The sequence below is a fragment of the Bos indicus x Bos taurus genome, chromosome 5 (genome assembly GCF_003369695.1).
Source record: "Bos indicus x Bos taurus breed Angus x Brahman F1 hybrid chromosome 5, Bos_hybrid_MaternalHap_v2.0, whole genome shotgun sequence".
In the NCBI taxonomy this organism is placed as follows: domain Eukaryota; kingdom Metazoa; phylum Chordata; class Mammalia; order Artiodactyla; family Bovidae; genus Bos; species Bos indicus x Bos taurus.
The window spans coordinates 3422040-3442263 of record NC_040080.1 but is presented as its reverse complement, the minus strand read 5'-3'; the positions used below and the strand labels follow the sequence as shown (position 1 = coordinate 3442263).

Sequence of the window (20224 nt, the reverse complement as noted above, 5' to 3'; positions counted from 1 at the left end):
GCGGGGGTGATGGGTGGTGTGCAGGGGACAGACCCCCGGGGTGCTGGAGCAGGAGCGCTCCTTGTGGAGGGGGCAGGGCCCCTGGGAGGCGCACTCGCGGCCTGCAGCTGTTCTGACTTGATCTTGGTTGAAAATGAGCGGACCGGAAAGCCGCTAGTGTGTACGGATAATTTCTCAGTCTCTGCGGTGGCTACACAGCAAACAGTAGGAACACTGCTAAGTGGACCCGCTCTGGGGCTCGCATCCAGGGCTCCCCGCATGGAGCCAGGCGGCCTCTGACCCCAGAGGGGTGTCCTGCACTTCCAGGTCATCGTTTGGAAGGGCAACCCCAGTGGATCAAGAGTGAAAAGTGCGCCCTGGGCGGCGCTGCCACACCTGCAGGTCTAGCGCCACAGGTAAAGGAGGGGCTGCTCAGAAGGCGGGGTTCCTGCCTGGGGGCAACCGTCCAGCTGACCAGCGGCTGCCCGGGAGGGTGGCCCTCCCGTGCTCTGACCTAAAACAGCCTTCGCCCTGGGAGCTCCCCCGGGCCAGTGGAGCCAAGCCCGCGGGAGTCACGGCGGTCTGCTCCTCCGCCCTTGTCTCCATCCCGGTGGCCAGTGTGGTGTTAATCCACCACTAAGGTCCTCAGATGTCTGGTCTGGCTCCTCATTTCACAGGGGAAAGCCAAAATCTGGGGTCGGATCCATTCATTGAATATTTATGGGGACTCTCCTGTGGGCAGTGGTCATGGGGGTGCAAAGCTCGCACATGGCTGTCTTCTGGGGGCGTGGCGGTGGGTGGGAGAGAGGGGCTCCGGCCGTCCGGCCTACAGCGCAGGGGTGAGCTGGGCCTTGGCCCCCGCCTGCTCCCCCAGGCTCTCCTTGGAGCAGCCACACTCTCCTGTGGGCCACGGTGCCATGTCCAGTCTACAGGTGTCCCGGGGCAGGACAGAGTAACCGGATCTAAAGTCTTCAGACAGTTGGGAGGAGGCCCCAGAGTGCACAGTGGGTAAAGCAGTGCCTGCCATCCGCGTGTGTCGCTCTCTTCCCTTCCTGTCCGGGTTTCCATCCAGCTGGTCCCACAAAGCACTTTTCCTCTCTGGCTCGCAGGTCCCCAGCCCACCCCTGGGAGGGAGACCGAGAGGAGGGGAGGGGCCGCCCTTTCCTCGGGACCTGGGGGTGAACAGCCTCAGCTGCCGCCAGAGGGCCACCCTCCCAGCTTGAGAGGCCTAGCTTCACGTGATGGTCACGTTCCATTTATTCTCAGGAGTACACGCTTTCACGTTTCACAGCTGACATTCACACAGCTCACACTGCTGTTGTTGGGGCACCTGGGATGTCGTTGTCGTTTACACGGCTGGTCCATCGTGCACCTGTGTTAGGCAGTGATCAAAGATTTGGAGCTGCCAAGTAGCAAATGGTTGTTCAGTCTCAGTTGTGTCTGACTGCGATCCCAAATAGCTAATACCGCCCATTTAACCAAGAAGGAGCAGAAAACACGGTTGCCGAGGTGTCCTGTTTCAGCCACTGTGGGGGTGGGTGGCAGCTCTCCTGACCCCAAGGCCATGTGCTGGGCATGGTACTGGACTCTGCCTCAGGCGGGCGGGGTCCCCCAGACAGAGCCCAGAGTCCAGTGACATCAGCTGGGCCATCCCACAGCCTCCGCTAAACAAATGCTCACCCTGAAATCCTCTGAAGGCCAGGTGTCATCATCTCTCCCGGGAAATGCAAGATGCCATGGCCCCCTCGGGTGTTTTCGGACACCTTATTCTGAAACGTCCTTTTCCTGTTTCCCTGCAGGGCCCCGTGCACTTCGCTCCAACCACAGAGTTTACGCCTCCTGCTCTTGCACTCTCGGTTGGCATTTCCTGCTTCTCATCTCAGAAACGGGGACATGGGGCCTCCCGCATTTCACTCTAGACTCTCTTTTTTTCTTCCTTATTTGGGATCCTAGTTCCCCAATCTGGGATCAAACCCGAGTTCCCTGCAGTGGAAGCGTGGAGACTTACCCACGGGACTGCCAGGGAATTCCTTCACTCTGAACTCGAAACTACTCCTGTTCTCAAGAAAATGACTTGCCTTAAGAATTATTCGCATTTAGACGTTAACGTCCACTGTTAACCTTTTAAGAAACTAATGTGATTTTAATGCCAAGCTTTGGTGTGTATATTTGCCTGATTTAAAAAACCATCGGCAGGACTTCCCTCGTGGCCCAGTGGTTAAGACAGGCTGAGTGGGTTCCATCCCTGCTTGGGGAACTAAGATCCCACATACCATGTGGCCAAAAGTAAATAAACAAAATAAAAACCATCTGCATCTCTAGTGCATTTCCTCCCCTGCTTATTTCAAACCGTGGTTCAAGTCCTACCTGAAGTCAATTTGTGAACCGCCCCAGCAGTTATCTGAAAATGCAAGTCGCTCAGTCATGTCCACCTCTTTGCGACCCCATGGACTTTACAGTCTATGGAATTCTCCAGGCCAGAATACTGGAGTGGGTAGCCTTTCCCTTCTCCAGGGGATCTTCCCAATCCAGGGATCGAACCCAGGCCTCCGACATTGCAGGCGGATTCTTTACCAGCTGAGCCACAAGGGAAACCCTAACTTTTCCACAGTTTTAAACAGGAAAAATAAGATTTCCCTGGTGGTCAAGTGGTTGAGAATTGACCTGCTAGTTCGTGTAAGGGACACAAGTTTAATCCCTGTTCTGGGAAGATTCCACATGCAACTAAGCCCTGGTCCCCTAGTGGCTGTTCTAGACTCTAGGGAAAGCCACTGCAGTGGCAAGCCTGGGCACCACAATTAGAGAAAGCCCGTGCGCAGCAATGAAGACCCAGCGCAGCCATAAATAAGTAAATAAAAACTTGAATTTGGAAAAAAAAAAACCTCCTGGTGACTCTGACCCACTATTTCAATGACTGAGACTACTTCTCTGTTCCCCTTCAAAAACTCATAACCGAGCAGAATCTCCAGAGGTGGTTGATGGGACGGAGAGCCCACCACCTCCCCCAGATTGCTGGCATTGGACTAAAGGCAGTTTGCCTCTCTGCCATTTGTGAGCACTGATTTTGGAAGCAGACAGCAGCAGGACCAGCGCTGATGACGAGATGCCTGACCTAGCAGCCCCCACCAGGCTCTCAGTGCCTGTCTGCACTGTGGCCACGAGCATCTCCCCTGGGACTGAACCGGGGTCGGCAGGCACCCTGCCCCTGCTGGGTCTGGCCCCACGCTCATCCCCAGGCCCAGCGCCCTTCACTCAGGGCCCGGCCCTCCGCCTGCTCACCCTCCCCTCCCGGTCAGCTAAGGGAAGGCCCGCGCCCACTTCCAGAAGCACCCAGCTGGACACCACAGCCCCGGGGCGACCTCACACCCTTCTATCGTTTAGCAGCCCGTTCACTGGGCGCCTGCCTGTCACTGTTGACTAAAAAAAGATGCACAACTTGAGAGCTGCAAGTTAAGTTTTATCTGGGGCAAGAGGAGGACTGCAGCCCGGGAGGCAGCGTCTCAGACAGCTCTGAGAGACTGCTCCAAAGCGGCAGTGGGGGAGAGTCAGGATAGAAGGTCTGGGGAAGGGGGAGTTCAGTGCCGTGAAGCACTCAGTTTACACAGGGCTTTTTGTTAGTCCTGAGGGTCTGATGTCACCTTGAAGGGATTTAGTGCTTCTCTAGATACGAGGAGATGCAAGGATGGAGATTATAAAACCTGTTCCTAAAAACATCCAACTATACAAAGACCTGTCCTACCAGATTCCCTGGAGCACAGAGCACCTCAGTCCACCCTGAACGCCCTCAGGTGATGTTGAAGGTCAAGAGCTATTTTAGCAGAATGGGGTTCAATATCCGTGGAGGCAGATGGCAAATGCCTTTGTTGTTCAGACCTTGGGAATGCTCTTGGTAAGTGCCAATTTGTAGTTGGCATCACACACACACCTGTGTGTTCTGGGAACACACTCGCACGCGCGCGCGTAGGAAGCGAAGACTGTGTCCGGCAGCTGCGGGCAGAGAGGTAAGCCAGAGCCAGGAGCGCAGGGGGCGTGGTCACAGGCCCGCCAGGGAGCAGCGGGCAGGGAGGAACGCAGGGCGCTGAGCACCTGCTTCCGCCCGGGCCTCTTCTGCGCTCTCGCCTCCAGGGAAGGGCGGGACTTCCGGCTAGAAGCGGAAGCGACGGCGGCAGTGAGGGGAATCGGCCGCTGTCGATGCAGGTGGCTCGGCATGTCGTGTGCGCCGTCTCCGGCGGTGTGGACAGCGCAGTGGCAGCGCTGCTGCTGAGGCGGAGAGGTGAGAAGGCCGAGTGACCCGGCCGCCCCCGAGCGGCCCCTTCTCGGAGAGCCCCGCTTGGTGGCGCGCGCCCCGGCCCGCCCTCTGCGCCTGGGGGTCGGAGAGCGCGCGGCCGCCTGTCGGGGAGCGGTCAGGCCCCCAGTTGCCGCCGGGGTCGAGCAGGGGAGAGTGGGTCTCCGACTCCGGGCGGTCGCGTTTCTCCCTGGCCCCGAGGCCTTGCTCCCGCGGCGGCGGCGGCGGCGGCGGCGGCGTCCACACTCAGCCTAGGCTTGAGGAGCGCCGCAGCCTCCGTGGAGGTCCTTCCCTCCACGACACACGACGTGGCCGACCAGTCCCGACGGGCGGTGTGCTTATCAGGTCACGGCTGTGCTTTCCACTCGGTGGATGACAGACTCTTGGCGCAGGAGCGCTTCCGTTTTCTCAGGCGTCTATCGGGCGCCCCCGGTCGGGAGCCGGGCTTCACTGCCCGTCTAATTCTCCGTCCGTGTGACCCGCTCCCTTGGGAGCCCTCCTGTACCTAGTGGCACTTGTAGACGCTCTGTTGTTGAGGCGCCTTTCGTTCTTAGGCACTTGGAATGCAGAGGGAACCCAAGGTTCCTGACCTGGGACAAGTGAGTCAAGCTCTCCCTGTTTGTAGAATGGAGGGACCGCCTACCTCCCAGGGTTGCTGGAGGTAGTATTAATAAGTAACAGGACACACAAAGCCTTTACCACAGTGCCCAGCACACGTTAGGCACTCAGCAGTAGAGCCTATTAGTGCGTATTAATAACCAAACTGTCACAAAAGGTGTAACAAAAAGTGTCAGTTAATGTAGAGGCAGGCTGTGAGCATATATAATTGCGATAGGGCAGGGAATCAAAGCATCACAGAGATGGTGGTGTTTGCGCTGAGACTACTGGCAAAGCCAAGTTCATGTGTCCAGTGGTACAGTGAGGCCAGACAAACTGAAGGTTTGAGTTTGGAGCGGAGCAAGGTTTATTCATGGAGGAGGTTGCAACGTGGAAGATGAGAGACCTAAGATCCTCTCATCCATGGTATGAGGACTTGGAGGAGGAGTTCCCTGAGCAAAGGCTGGGGCTTAGGAGGTGAGGAGGAAGCGTTTCCGGTGGAGTCGGCAGCAGGTGCGAAGCTCAGGCACGAAAGTGCTGGCTGGGTCTGGGGGTGCTGGTGTCAGCCGGCAAAGTCGATCAGGTCCCGAGAACGTGCACGGCGGGGCTAAGAAAGAAACTAAAGCAAGAGACTACAAAGATGGGGTCGAGAGGTTCAGACACGGCTCCACGAAGGGACGCAGTCTGACACCGACTTCATTCAGCATCTTATATTTATACAGAAAAGCGTGAGAAAGACAAGACAGTTGACATTTTTTCTTGGTTGGCCTATACATCTTACAAACAGTCACAAGAAATCTTGAGAGCATGGGAATGGCTCCCTGTTATTATTTCTTACACCAGATAACATTTCTCTGTGCGTGAGAAGTTTGCACAGAACTCCAGGTGCCTGCAGTAAATAAGCGCCTAATCTCTGGGGTGGCGGGACAGAGAGCTGTGTTTGCAAGCAAACCCTCAAGGACTGAGGCAGCTCCCAGAGCTGTGTCCTTCGGACAAAGGACCTCTCATGGGCAGCTCCCCGCATGGGGGGAGAGAGGAGGGGAGGCCGGCTGAGCGCACTTGTGGAGTGTGTTCTGTTCGGGGCTTCACACTGTGTCGTGGGAGACAGCGCAGAGCCCTTGAAGGGTTCTGACTAGGCAGCGACACGTCGAGGGTGATGTGGCAGACATCCCTGGGGAGGCTAGTTGGGTTATCTTACTCCTTCAGGAGGCTAGTGCTCCTTCCCAGAATCCAGGCTGAGCACCGTCACAGACCAGCTACCTTGGGTTTTGCTCCTCCGGGTGGGAAGCCGAGGGGCACAGCAGAGAAGCAGCACGGCCCTGTCCCCTCGACATGGAGGCCTTTCCCAATCTCGTCGGAGGTGCCTCCTGAAAAGCTGAGAGCCTGCAGAGCGCTGTGGTCTCCTGGAGCGCCAGGGCCTCAGCCACGTGAGTGGTCACGTCGCCAGGAGGAGGATGATCAGGCACATGAGCCACGGAAGAGGGGATTTTTAAAGCTCTGGGTGTGGAGTTGTGTGTTTGTTTTGCGTAAGCTCCTGTTGTGTGCTGGGCTCTGGGGACACATGGGTGTGGAGACGGCGTTGGCAGGTGGCAGAGCGCCTCACTTTGGTAGCTGCAGGGGCGCAGACAGGACCAGCTGGAGCCCAGTGTAGGGTGCACTGTTAGGGAAGCACGGTCAGGGGATTTGGGAAGAAGAGAAGGGAGGACCTGCTGGGACGGGGCTAGTGGCCTGGCTCACATGGCGTTTTGGAGTTTGGCCAAGCTTTGTCACCGAGTCTCTGCTCTTTGGAATGCCGTGTCAAAGCTTTTACAGTCCAGTGCCCTGTCTTTCATCACATTCGGCCTACCCAAAAGAAACGCTTCTCATACATGGTAGACACCTATGCAGTTACAAAGTTGGTCTCCCCCACGTTTGGTTTGGTACTTTGTCTGCAACAGAAAAGGGGAAAAACAGGTCCCAAAGTACATAGATGTGTGTGCCTGTGTGTGTGTTAGTCGCTCGGTCATGTCCCACTCTTTGCGACCCCAAGGACTGTATCCCGCCAGGCTCCTCTGTCCATGGGATTCTCCAGGAACGAATACTGGAGTGGGTTGCCATTCTCTTCTCCAGGAGATCTTCCCGGCCCAGAGGTTGAACCTGGGTCTCGTGCATTATAGGCAGATTCTTTACCGTCTGAGCCACCAGGGAAGCCCTATGATAAAGCAACCAAAAGTTTTAATGTCTTTGTTGGGGATTTTCTCCCCGGGACTTGGAAGCGACGGACCTGAAAGAAGGACACTTGGACAGTCTCTCGCAAGGACTGACAAGTTCATTTCTGCAGTCAAGCTTTTTTATAGAAGCAGGAACAAAGAGCTTAAAGTATGCGGCCAGCAGAGCGCGTACGGAGTTAACACATAATCAGTAGAAACATTTCAAGGACAGCGCGCTCTAAATGACTCATGGGCTTCTCCCACAACCCGCTCTCACAAGTAACATCCCTGTTTATTATTAACTCTTGGCGCCGAGCATAACCAAAGGCAGGAGATGTCTTTCTGTCCGTAGTGCAAAGCCGCGTACTTCTGGCCCTTCGCCATTTTCCCAAGGACTTTCTCCTTTTACGGCTATTTTGCACTACGCTTCCCAACAGTCTTTATGTCTGATGTCTTAGAATCTAATTCTTAGTGGGTAATTGGAAATAATTTTTGAATTGAGTTTACTTTTCTGATAACTGAATGGCGGTTTTTATTTGTTTTGAAAAATTGTGTAGAATTTCTGCTTTTCTTTCATTCAGTCACATTGCTAAGTCTCTCTATTTGCTGACACAGTGTGGGGACGTGAAGATGGAGAGATGCCATCTCGTCCACACCTCCAGGGTGTTCACACCCCCGGGTTGCACACTGTCAGTTCAGCCCCACAGGGTGTTGTGATGATGGAGGCCTTTACCAAGTGCAGCAGAGCATCAGGAGTGTTTACATCAAGATGTGGTCGGAGCGCTGCAGACCTCGTGGCAGCGGGAGGGACAGCCAGGCCCCCGTGCACAGGGGCGCAGGAGAGCTCGGAAGGAGGGACAGCCAGGCCCAGTGCCCAGGGGCGCAGGAGAGCTCGGAAGGCACTGCCTTTCCACACCTGGTCGACGCCACATCCCCTCTTGACTTTGCCCCTCCACTCCTACCCCCAGGTTACCAGGTGACCGGGGTGTTTATGAAGAACTGGGACTCCCTGGACGAGCACGGTGTCTGCACCGCTGACAGAGACTGTGAGGACGCCTACAGAGTGTGCCGGATCCTGGACATCCCCTTCCGCCAGGTGTCCTACGCGAAGGAGTACTGGAACGACGTGTTCAGGTCAGGGCTCCCTGCCGTGGCGCAGGCCCTCTCCACGGCAGGCCTGCTGGGGTCAGCCAGTGCTTTCTCTTTTCAGGCCGCGGTGCCAGAGACCGTGTGTGGGAGGCCTCGACCGCCCCTGGAGAGTCTGGGTTGGAAGCCAGGCCTGCATCCTGAGCACCCCAGCCCTTGTTCCTATTACTGTGCCACCTGCCAGAAGTCTCTTTAACGTCTCTTGAACCTTGAGATGTTCTGTTGCTAAATTAGCATGAGAGAGTGAGGGCTCAGGTCTGCTCTGGGAGGCCGGCTGTGGCTGGTCCCTGAGGATGGAGCCCCTGGGCCATCAGTGTTGGGCTGAGGAAGCAGCTGGGGTGCTGGTTAAACAGACATCCGAGCCTGGGCGGGGCCCTGCAACCTGCACCTCAGCAGGCGCTCCAGTTGGTTCTCGGATGGGGTCCTGTGGCTCTTACTTTGGGAAATGGCACAATGGGCCTCGGTGTCTGGTGAGTGCAGATTCAGATGGAAAGCGCAGCTGGCTTTAAACAAACGTTTGATGAAAATACTGAAAATGATTCTGTACTGAAGCTACTATCTTGCAGAAAGTTACAGTTTTAATCAAACATGGAGAATCTCTAAGCAAGTCGTGTACCTGATTTATTTTTCTGTAGGATGTTTGACACTTAGAAATAAAAAGGCTTTTCTTTTCATTGCAGTGATTTTTTAAATGAATATGAAAAAGGAAGAACTCCTAATCCTGACATAGTCTGCAACAAGCATATCAAATTCCGTTGTTTTTTTAATTATGCTGTGGATAACCTTGGTAAGTGATTTGAATTATCTTCATTTGTCTTTTTAAAAATCATGAGATTTCCAGGAGCTGAGGTTGGTTTCAGCATGTATCTGCTGGATCTGAGGATGTAAAGCTTAAATTTGAAGAGCTCACCCAGCATTGGACAAGTATTTTTCCTCCAGCTCCGGAGTGAGAATCACAGCTGAGCCAGGCAGAACTGATGCTTTTGAACTGTGGTGTTGGAGAAGACTCTTGAGAGTCCCTTGGACTTCAAGGAGATCCAACCAGTCCATCAGGAATAAGTCCTGAATATTCATTGGAAGGACTGATGCTGAAGCTGAAGTTCCAGTCCTTTGGCCACCTGATGCGAAGAGCTGACTCATTGAAAAAGACCCTATTGCTGGGAAAGACTGAAGGCAGGAGGAGAAGGGGACGACAGAGGATGAGATGGCTGGCATCACCGACTCAATGGACATGAGTTTGAGCAAGCCCTGGGAGATGGTGAAGGCCAGGGACGCCTGGCGTGCTGCAGTCCAGGGGTTGCAGAGTCGGACACGACTGAGCAGCTGAACGACAGCTGATTGATGGGCTTCCCTGGTGGCGCAGTGGTGAAGAATCTGCCGCCAAGAAAGGAGACGTGGGTTCGATCCCTGGGTCAGGAAGAATCCCCGGAGAAGGAAATGGCAACGCTCTCCAGTATTCTTGCCTGGAGAATCCCATGGACAGAGGCGCCTGGCAGGCTACAGTCGGGTCACAAAGAGTTGGACACAACTTAGCGACTAAACAGTTCTTTGGTTAAGTGCTGGGTCAGTTTTGCTGCAGCTTCCAGGAAACAGTCTCACAATCCTGAATGTCTATGAAATTTTCACACAATGCAAGGCCTGTGGATTAGTATATGCCTCGGTAGGTTCTTTGACTTTTTTGCATAGTATGGAAAGAAGAAATTGATTTTACTGGATGGTCCTTCACTGTGATAAAAGTACTATGCGTTTATTAAAGAAAGTTTAAAACTTACAAGCATAAGAAGAGGAGGAAAAGTGTCATCTGCAATTTCCTCCCAGAATCAAAAAGAAAGGCTTTCTGTTGCTTGTCTTCCGGTTTTCCTGTACATCGAGAAGAGTGGGATCCTGTACTTTATCTGTTGAATAACATCATAAGTGTTTCCCCGGTGCCTTTAAACATTGTGTGTGTGTGGTGCTGTTATCGTGCAGTGGTGCTTTATTCGTAGTCTCCTGGTATTAAACAGTTTGGTTGTTTTCAGTGTTTTCTTAGTATAAGAAGCGCTGAAATGAGCTTTCTGTATTTAAACCTTTGTGTATGTGTTTGATGTTTTCCTTAAGCTAGAATGAATAAATAGATGGTAACTTTTTTTGGACGTGTGGCTTGTGGGTTCTTAGGTCCCCGATCAGGCATCGAGCCTGGGCACTGGCAGTGAGAGAACTGAGTCCTAAGCACTGAGCTCCCCGGGACTTCCTGACATTAACTTCTGAAAGGCTGTTAGAGATGCAGCAAAACCTCGTAGCTAACATTTTATTAGTTCAGAGACTTCAAAGACCACCTGTCTAATGGAATCCCAGGAGTGTGTCTCTTCCCTGGGATCTGGGCATTGGGGAGCGGGGCGGATCCCCTGTGCAGACCGCCTGGTGTGAGACCTGGCATCTCTGCCCCACGGAGCACCCTGGGCTCAGACTGACCGAGGCCAGCAAGTGCACGCCTGAACTCTGACCCTCATTCTGTAAAAACCTCCCAGGCGCAGATGCGGTGGCGACAGGTCACTACGCAAGAACGTCCCTGGAAGATGAAGAGGTGTTCCAGCAGAAACACATCAAGAGGCCGGAAGGGCTCTTCAGAAACCGGTTTGAAGTTAGGAACGGTGAGTACACGTGTCAGGCCAGGGCCGAACTATTTGGGAGCGAAGCAGTGGCTGCGGGCTGTCAGCGTGCTCTGCCCGACTTCTCCCCGTGTTTTCCAGGCGAGCTCATTGGCTTTGGTTTCCTCCTCAAAGAAGGACAGTGAGTTGCCTCAAGGGTCACTGCCCCCGGGGCCTCCGACTGGCTCAGGCGAGCACCCGGGCAGGGCTGCTGGGAAACTTAACCCAGTTCTGGGGGAAGTAGGCGACAGTGTTGGAGTGTCACAGACCCCATTCTCAGCCTTGCGTTGTCGAGATTGAGGGGTGATGTACTTCAGTGTGAAATGAGGCTGGCTCCTGACATTCATGGCACAGGTCTGGCAGCTTGCTTCGGAAGATGACATGTATAAATTTTCAGTGTCAAAGGGCACGAGGTGTCACCAGCCTAGAAAGTGCCAAGCAGTCGACTGGAAGGCTGTTGGCTTGTCCTGGTGCACGTTTATGTAGAAGAGAGGAATTTACATCCTTATGCAGTGAAGGACGGCATGGAGCCCAGAGCCACGTCTCTGCAGACAGTTTCCTTGGCTGCAGGACAGTAGGGAACCTGCGTTTCTCCAGGTCTGGCCTGCCCTGGCCTGCCTCCTGTCCACCGCCTCCCTCTCTGACCCCAGAGGTGTCCCCTCCCTGCACCCATCTTAGCAGGGCCAGCAGGCGGGTCTCCGGGTCCTCTTCTCCGAGGAGGTAACTGAAGCTTGGCTGCATCGCTGGCAGGGGGCCTTGGGTCGGGGGCTGGACACAGCCCGGTCCACCCAGCTCCACAGTCTCTGCTCCTCCCCGGTCCTCCGTGTTGTCCAGCCCAGTTACAGGCCGCAGCTCAGCTGCCCTGTGATCTCTCCTCCTCTCCACCTTGCGGCAGCCGAGGCCACAGATCAACAAACTGACTGGACCCAGACCAGGCCGCCACTTAGCCTGTGTTGGGAAGGCCTCCTGCTGCCGCCAGCACAGCACTGTGTCCGCTGGGGGACGCCGGTGCGCAGGGAGACATGACCGCTTCCCTCCCCGGTGCGACCTGTACACTCCTGGGGAACCCCTCAGCAGGAAAGCAGCCCCCCGCCCCGCACACTGGGAGGGCCTGACTGTGGCCGCCCAGCCCTGCCGCCCGGGCACTCCACAGCAGAATCAGGCCCCAGGACCCAGTGGTTGTGGCTCTCGGGGTGGGAGTAGATGAAGGATTTGTTTCTGTGTCGCGTAGCGTGCCTGCTGAGTTCCTGGAAGAGGCGCTGCCGCGCAGAGCTGGCGGGCCTTTCTGACCAGACCTGGTGGCGCGGTGCCTGCTCTGGCCTGTGTCGCTGTTGGAACAGGGCCGCAGTGTCTGTTCTCTGCGTGTTTTCAAGACACTACAGGTTTTTTATTTTGTTCTGACTCAGTTGCCCTGGGGGCTGGACTAAGCCTCCTGGCCTTAGTCACTGGGGAGAGGGCACGGGGTCAGCGCGCCCACCCTGAGCTCCTGTGCCCTTCCTATCCCAGGGGCAGCCTGTGTCCTCACCCATCAGGGGCAGGTGGCACGCTGGCCAACCCGGAGCAGGGAAGGTGCTGAAGGGGGCTCTGGGTGCCAGCAAACCCTCCCTTAGTGGGGGTCCCTCTTCCTGGTCAAGGGTTACCTGCTTGCTTTTTTAAAATCATAAATTTTTTGTTTGTTTGCTTAAATTTAGTTTTGAAACAAAAAATAGCATTTGGCAAATGAGTCTTCCTACCTGATGACTGGTTGACTGGATTCTCTTTTTCACTTTTCACTTGATTTTGTTGTTTTATACGTAAAAACTGATGGAATGGAACCCATGTGATTGGGCTCAGTTTCCAGCTCTGCCCTCGTCTCCCTGCACCCCTGTGGGCGGTCACTTTCATTATCTAGGCCTCGGTTTCCTCACCTGAAGATGGGGATAAATCTGTCATAGGGCTAACATGAGGGTCAAATTTGAGGTCACAGAAGGAAAACATAACCAACCACACAGAGAGCACGCTACACGTGTGACGGGGCGGGCCACGTGCTGTACCTGGGCTCTTTGTACCTTTTGCATGGATGTGAGCTCGGCGTGTGACTTGCTGAGGCTTCGCTTAGCCCTAGTCATGACACATGGAGAGAGGCCGTGACACTGGCGTCATGCTCCATTTCCTCCGTTGGTCACTGAGCTGCAGAGCGGAGGACCCAGTGTTCTTGGTTGTAGAAGGCCTGTAACATGCCAGGCAGGACCCAGCAGCCCAGAGAACCCCGTCCCAAGGCCAGGGTCAGGCAGAGCTCTGCACCATTGCCATCAAGCTGGGAACAGTCTTCACATGAAACAGACCTTTGGAGGGGCTTCGGGTGGTAGAGGCCCACCTACCAGTGCAGGAGATGTGAGAGGTGTGGGTTTCCTGTAAGAGATCCCGTGGAGGAGGGCACGGTGACCCACTCCAGTACACTTGCCTGGAGAATCCCATGGACAGAGGAGCCTGGTGGGTTGCAGTCGTGGGCTCGCAGAGTCAGACACGACTGAAGCAACTTAGCGCACACGCAGACCTTTAGAGAAACCGCAGAGGCTCGGCTGACAGGTGACAGCTTGGACTCTGAACAGCCCACTGTCACCAGGCGGGGAAGCGGGTTGAGAAGCGGGCGCTGCTGGGGAGTGTGGTCGGCATGCACTGGGGGCGGGAGGTGAGGAGAGCAGCCAGGGCGTGAACTCCTGTCGTCAGTGGGAAACAGCACAGCCCAGGCCGTCTCAGCAGGGTTTGATTTTCCCAAATGTGGCTCATTTTGTTTTCTTCTTAATATTTCATAATGTTTTTGTCATGTGATGTTTAATCTTTGAAAACATAGCCTAACACATGAACCGGAATAAATTCCCTTATCACATAAAATCTCCCTTCCGTGTATTTTTTTCAACAGTAGATGAATTAGGGGTGGGACTTTTTGTTAACCATGGCAGATCTTTTTTCTGGAAATGTACTGTTGATTATTGATCTTTGTTTCTGCCAGACCAGGGCTAATCTGTCAAAGTAAACAGGAGGACACTATTAAAAGCAATGTATGGTTATTTTTGTTCCTGCAACATCTTTTGTTCTTTACTCTTGGCAGCGGTAAAACTCCTCCAAGCAGCTGACAGCTTTAAAGACCAGACCTTCTTTCTCAGCCAGGTTCCCCAGGAGGCACTAAGGAGAACCCTCTTCCCCCTGGGGGAGTTAACGAAAGATTTCGTAAAGAAAATAGCTGCTGAGAACAGACTTCATCATGTGCTTCAGAAGAAGGAGGTAGGATTGAAGGGCGTTGCCGCTGGCAGGGGGCGAGGGCTCCGCCCTCAGGACCCCCATTCTAGGGAGACACAAGGCAGAATGAGGCGAGGACGCCGGGCGACGGCCATTCCCACTCGCTCCTCTCACCTAGACGTGTCACCTCGGGAAGGGCCCCTGACCCTGCATCTCTGACCCTCCTGCGCCCTCGCCCTGTGGCCTGGCTTGCGCTTCCTGCTCCTGCTCCGGCCCCTGTCTCTCCCCAGCCTCTCCCCAGCCTCACAGACAGTGCCTCGGGGCTCTAGCACTGGCTTCCTTTCTGGGTGGCTGGCCTGAGGGTCTGCCGTGAAGGCAGGCCCGGCAGGTCTTGGCGGTGGCACTGCTCGCAAGCGTAGCCGCCAGGTCCTTGTCTGGGACCTTAGAGAAGCCCCTCGAGGTCCGTGCATGGCTCTGACTGGTGTCTGTGGCCCTGGAGGAGGGCAGCCGGGCCCTGGCCTGGAGGGTGGGGTGGCTCAGGGCGGGTGAGCCCTAGGAGGCCCTGTGTTGTACCCCCGTCCTTGCCTGGGGTCTCCGAGTGGAGCGTGGGGCCCCCGCCCAGCCGCTCATCTCACACGTGGTCTTCTGTTCATTTCAGAGCATGGGCATCTGTTTTATTGGTAAAAGGAACTTTGAAAATTTCATCCTTGAGGTGAGTGTTCTTTGATGTGAAAGAATGGGGCCCTGTTTCTGCTCTGAACCTGGAGCTGTTGGTGATGGAGCACTGGTTTTCCAGTATTTACAGCCTCGACCTGGTCGATTTATTTCTATAGAAGACAACAAGGTTCTGGGGACACACAAAGGTGAGCGCAGTCCAGGGCTGCTTTTCGTGCTGAGCGCCTTGAGGCTTGGGGCGCCTGCATGCTGGGGGTTCAGGCGGGGTGCCCCAGGCCCTGCTGAGTGGCAGGGGGCTCGGAGGGCCGCAGGAAGGGGCGGGCGTCGCTGTGACGGGGGTCTGCATCTCGAGGTGTGGCTCCTCAGGCATTGCAGCCAATAATAGACAGTGCGCCTGGCTCAGAAGGCCTCACTGCGAGTTGGGTGTTCATCCACGCGAGGGAGAATAGAAGGCTACAGGAAAGTTCCACCCTGGGGGAAGGAGTCGGGTCGACTGCAGAGTGCAAGTTCCGTGACTTAGGACGGTGTGAAGAGCTGGGACCACCCGCTTCCTGGTGGGCTGCCGCTCCTCATTCGCAGACTCTGCTGGGTTGGGCACCCCCAGTCTGTGCTGGGCTGGCGTGGGAGGACAGGTCAGGTGCCCAGGTGGGAGGGCAGATGTGGGGCTGCACCCTGGGGGCCTGATGACAGGCGAGACTCGGCCCAGCAGGGTCTGACCTGCCTGGAGGAGGAGGGCTGGGCCTCAGACGTGGACACTCAACAGGGGCTTGTTCCTTAGAGAAGTCCACCTTGGTTTGGGCTGGATGGCCTCCCCTTCCTGGTGCTGGTGGGGGGGTGGGGCTTAGATGTCATGGGCTCCCCGAGACCTGAGGCAGGAGGAGAAGCTGGCCCTGCTGGGAACAGCTGCAGGGTGCTCCCAGCCTGTCCTGGCAGGAGATGGCCGGAGCCTCGGGGAGCCTGGTCCAGGAGGGGAGCGCTGAGCCTGGGCACCGTGGGTCCCCTTGTCCCCGCTGGGTCTTGTGCTGCTGGTGGTGGGGTGGGGGGTACACAGAGGAAGTTGGAGAGCACTGGGCACAGAGGGAGCGAGGCTGCGCTGGTGCCCCCGCCCCATGTGGTCAGTACAGGGGAGCGGGCATGCCTGTGAAACGCACAGAGGCTCGGCAGGAGGGGCTCGTGGCTTCCAGCGGGGCACTAGGTCCTCCTTCTAAAGGAGTGGGCCCTGCTCACTGCAGGCTGGGTGGCCCCGTGGCTGGAACTGCTCCTTGCAGGGTGGGAGGTGCAGCCTAACCCCAGCTGCTGCAAGCGGTCCACAGAGGGGCGCCTCCTGCCTGCCGCCCCGTCCCACCGGGACGTTTGCGAGAGGACTCCTCCCACCTCACCGAGAAACTGTCTCCACAGGTTGGTTCCTGTACACTTTGGGCCAGAGAGCCAACATAGGAGGCTTACGGGAGCCCTGGTACGTGGTGGACAAGGATGGTGCCAAGGGCGATGTGCTCGTGGTGAGTCGGCGGGAGGAGACGAGGCCGGGCTGGGCAGAGCCCACGAAGCTGAGCAGGCGGGGTGGGGGCTCTGCAGGGCCTTTTCTCTGTGCCCTCCAAGATTGGCGCCGCTACCAAAGGTTTTGTGTAAGGTACTTGATAGCTCTTCTTGTATGCCCATCACGCTGGTCGTCATCACGTCAGTCCCTGTAAGTAGATGTCACTCCTCTGATTGTACCCAGTGGACAGACCCAAAGCTGAAGTAGCGTGCGGAAGGCCTCGTGGACGTGGGGTGGGCAGTGCCCAGGATGGGCCTGCTCATGAGGGGCCCCAGCGAGTTGCTGTTGAGCAGACAAGGACAGAGCTGGGGCCAGCCCAGGCCACCTGCTGTAGCTCTGGGACCTGGGACTTTAGCGGGACCTGGGCACATTTTTGGAGAAGGCCACGGCAACCCACTCCAGTACTCTTACCTGAAAAGTCCCATGGACGGAGGAGCTTGGTAGGTTGCAGTCCATGGGGTCGCGAAGAGTTGGACATGACTGAGCCACTTCCGTTTCATTTTCATGCATTGGAGAAGGCAGTGGCAACCCACTCCAGTGTTCTTGCCTGGAGAATCCCAGGGACGGCGGAGCCTGGTGGGCTGCCGTCTATGGGGTCGCACAGAGTCGGACACGACTGAAGCGATTTAGCAGCTTAACAGGGGACATTTTTAGTGTCACAGCATTGGGGCGGGCAACAGGTCCTGCTGGTGTGTAGCGGGTGAAGCCCGGGGCCCTGTCCCCTGCGGAATGATCCAGTCCCAGTCTCGGCAGGGCTGGGGGTGAGCAGCCTGGCTGAGCGCATGCTGTTCTTAGACCGGGTGGAGGGCCAGTGACCCTGCCCACCGTGGCCGGGACATCTCCTCCCAGGAGAGCCCTGGTGCAGAAGTCTGAACGGCGATTCTGATCGCATTGAGTTAAAGTGACTTTCGTGTGATGTTCAGCAGTGTCTTTCGCTTTGGGAAAGGCTGGTTCCTGTGTGGGTGTCCTTGTCTCCTTAGAGCCTGAGGGCACTGGACTTGATGTTCTCGGTCCTGCCTTGAGGGGGCTGCTGGGTGCTAGGAGGCCAGGGTGTGTGGAGGCCCCAGGAGCCTATTCCCAGCCACGTGGTGTTTGGTGGGATCCCTGTGGGAATGTGGCTGGCCCGGGTGTCCGGGCGCTGGACAGGCAGAGTGTGGCGGGGACGAGAGGAGTGAGGCTGTGAGTGGACCGCATGCTCCTCTGCTGCTTGCCGAGGGCGCGTGGCGAGTGGCTTTCCCTCTGCACTCATCTGCACAGGCTTAGGGAGGCTCCAGGGACACACGCGCGCGAGTGTCCACGGGGCAGCGTGGTTTTCAGTGCGTGTTCGCTGCTACAGTTGTGAATGCAGTGCAGTGAGGGGCTCTGGGCAGGGACCCTCTACTGAGGGTGCAGGGCACCACAGCCTCGCGTTCCGTCCCGTAGGCCCCCCGGACGGACCACCCGGCCCTGTACAGGGACCTGCTGCGGACCGGCCGCGTTCACTGGATCGCGGAGGAGCCGCCTGCTGCCCTGGTCCGCGACAAGATGATGGAGTGTCACTTCCGCTTCCGCCACCAGATGGCGCTAGGTGACTGCTCAGGGACCCGTGGGCCAGGGCAGAGTTGAGACAGGCGGTGAAACCTGGGGCAGGGAGGGCCCGTGGGCCAGGGCAGAGTTGGGACAGGAGGTCAGACCTGGGGCAGGGAGGGCCCGTGGGCCAGGGCACAGTTGGGACAGGGGATCAGACCTGGGGCAGGGAGGGCCCGTGGGCCAGGGCAGAGTTGGGACGGGATCAGACCTGGGGCAGGGAGGGCCCGTGGGCCAGGGCAGAGTTGGGACAGGAGGTCAGACCTTGGGCAGGGAGGGCCCGTGGGCCAGGGTAGAGTTGGGACAGGCAGTCAGACCTGGGGCAGGGAGGGCCCGTGGGCCAGGGCAGAGTTTAGACAGGCGGTGAAACCTGGGGCAGGAAGGGCCCGTGGGCCAGGGCAGAGTTGGGACAGGCGGTCAGACCTGGGGCAGGGAGGGCCCGTGGGCCAGGGCAGAGTTGGGACAGGGGATCAGACCTGGGGCAGGGAGGGCCTCAGTGTCCAGACCACATAGCCCGTTCAGCCCTCTTCGCCCTCTGCCTATGCACAGACAGGCTGGGGGCACTGAGGCCAGCTGAGCCCCCTTTGTCCGGGATGCAGGGGGGCGTCTTGGGAAGGGTGTGGGGGCCTCGGTCCAGCCGGCAGGTGGCTGGCAGGTAGTGTGTGTGTCCACCTGGCCCCGGCTGGGCGGTGCTGAGCCCCTCTGGCTGCTGTTGCCCCAAGCTTCCTTTGTCCGCACTTCCTGCTCCTCCTCCCCGGGGCTAAGACCTGAGGCTGCGCAGTCAGCAAGGCTAGCGCCTCCTCCAAGGATCCTTGTCTTCCACCCAGTGCCCTGCGTGCTGACCCTCAATCAGGATGGCACCGTGTGGGTGACTGCCGTGAAGGCTGTGCGCGCTCTCGCCCCGGGACAGGTGAGTGGGGACTCCGGCTGGCGGGTTGAATGGGGTTGTGGCCCTGCAGCTGTGTGTGGCCCTTCTTAGCACCAGCTCAGCCTGCAGACATGCAGGCTCTCGGTAGAGGCTTCATGCTCTGGAAGGACAGACGGCCTGCCTTTCTTCTGGACAATGAGGGGCTGAGGGCAGAGGGGTGTGGGGGTGCTGGTCACACGGCCAGCCCTGCACCTGGCGCTGCTCTCCCAGTTGTGAGCACGCAGCCTGGCTGCCGTGTGGCCCCGCCCTGGCCCTCCTGTGGCCTGGGCCCAGGGAGGCGAGGATTGAAGCCGGGGGAGGCGGCCCGGGGCCCGCCCTCCCCCAGCAGTAGACCAGCCGCGCGGGTCCAGGCTGCTCAGGGCACCCGGAGGCCGGGTCCCGCTGCAGGTGACGTGGCCTCTGTCCCCCCAGTTCGCCGTGTTCTACAAAGGGGACGAGTGCCTGGGCAGCGGGAAGATCCTACGTCTGGGGCCGTCCGCCTACACACTGCAGAAGGGCCAGAGAACGTCCAGCGTGGCCAAGGAGGGCCCCAGTGACAGCCCGGGCCTGGGGCCTGCACCCTGACGGAGGTGGAACGGCTGCTGCGGAGCTCGCGGGAGGAGGGGTGGGGAAGCGGAGCCGGGAGGCCGCCAGGGGCTCAGCACTGCCTCCCCTCTGGTGACCCGGCAGCCGCTCCAGTGCTGGCTGGAGGATCTGTCCCAGGTGCCCATTTGTAGGGTTCCTGCCTCACACCCCCAGGAGGGGCAGCGTCCAATAAAAACCCTGTCTGGGACATAGGTTCTGACGGTGCCTCTTGGGGGGCTGTCTCGGGGCTCCAGGGCACTGGGGGTGTGTGGCAAGGCAGGGGATGGCACAGAGGGGATGGGTCCCGCTTCTCTGCCTCTCCATTCACGCCTGTGCCCACCCTCCCCTGTGGCAGGGCCGTGTAAACAGCCTTGAGCTGGGTCCCAGCCTGTAGGGTGTCTGCCGGGAAGCGCTGCAGGTTTGAGGCCCCTCTGAGTGCGGCCCTGCCCTGAGTCCAGGCAGCTGCACACCCCACCAGAGTGTCCTGCACCCTGGCCAGTCACGGCAGAAGCAGGGGGCCTGGGCCCCTGGGCGGGTCCACCAAGAGGTGGTTGGCAGGTGCTCACGCCTTGGTCCGTCCAGGCTGCCGTGCCAGAACACCCCAGAGCTGGTGGCTCACTGATGCGGGAGTCTTCTCTCTCAGCTGCCCGGGCCACGTGTCTGAGACCAGGGCCTGGCCTTGGGTGGGACAGGGTGCGCTCACAGGCAGGGAGAAGGCTACCGCTCCGTAGGGACTGTGGGCCCCAGCCACCCCAGGGTCTTCTCTCTGTGCTGCTCCATCTGTAGAGCTGCAGCCCCCCACGTTCCCCTCCCCCGGTTCCAGGCCCCCAGCAGGGCGCGTCCCCAGGGTGGGGCAGGGGACACGTCTGGCACTTTCCACTATGCTGCGTGGCCTCCAAGACCAGGGGCCCT

The 20224-nt window shown here is 57.7% G+C and overlaps 1 protein-coding gene across 4 annotated transcripts; it reads left to right on the top strand.

The window, feature by feature from the left end:
- Nucleotides 1-4115: 4115 nt before the first annotated feature.
- TRMU (tRNA 5-methylaminomethyl-2-thiouridylate methyltransferase) lies at nt 4116-19524 on the top strand. Of its 4 annotated transcripts, none has more exons than XM_027540487.1 (11): nt 4116-4252; nt 8019-8184; nt 8877-8983; nt 10704-10826; nt 13915-14087; nt 14701-14754; nt 14839-14905; nt 16116-16216; nt 17677-17821; nt 18648-18730; nt 19160-19524. In XM_027540487.1, the coding sequence occupies exons 1-11, from the start codon at nt 4171-4173 to the stop codon at nt 19310-19312; spliced, it is 1254 nt and encodes a 417-aa protein (XP_027396288.1). In that variant the 5' UTR covers nt 4116-4170; the 3' UTR covers nt 19313-19524. The 4 variants fall into 4 exon arrangements, with proteins under 4 accessions (XP_027396288.1, XP_027396289.1, XP_027396290.1 ...); XM_027540489.1 differs by having other exon boundaries at nt 4117-4252; nt 13974-14087; XM_027540488.1 differs by lacking the exons at nt 8019-8184; nt 8877-8983.
- The last annotated feature ends 700 nt before the right edge of the window (nt 19525-20224 follow it).

Bases quoted from the DNA above. Each gene is read 5' to 3' on its own strand.
- TRMU (XM_027540487.1), top strand. From the start codon at position 4,171: ATGCAGGTGGCTCGGCATGTCGTGTGCGCCGTCTCCGGCGGTGTGGAC. The intron at 14,906-16,115 runs GTGAGCGCAGTC...CTGTCTCCACAG, and splicing joins GGTTCTGGGGACACACAAAG to GTTGGTTCCTGTACACTTTG. The intron at 17,822-18,647 runs GTGACTGCTCAG...TCTTCCACCCAG, and splicing joins CCGCCACCAGATGGCGCTAG to TGCCCTGCGTGCTGACCCTC.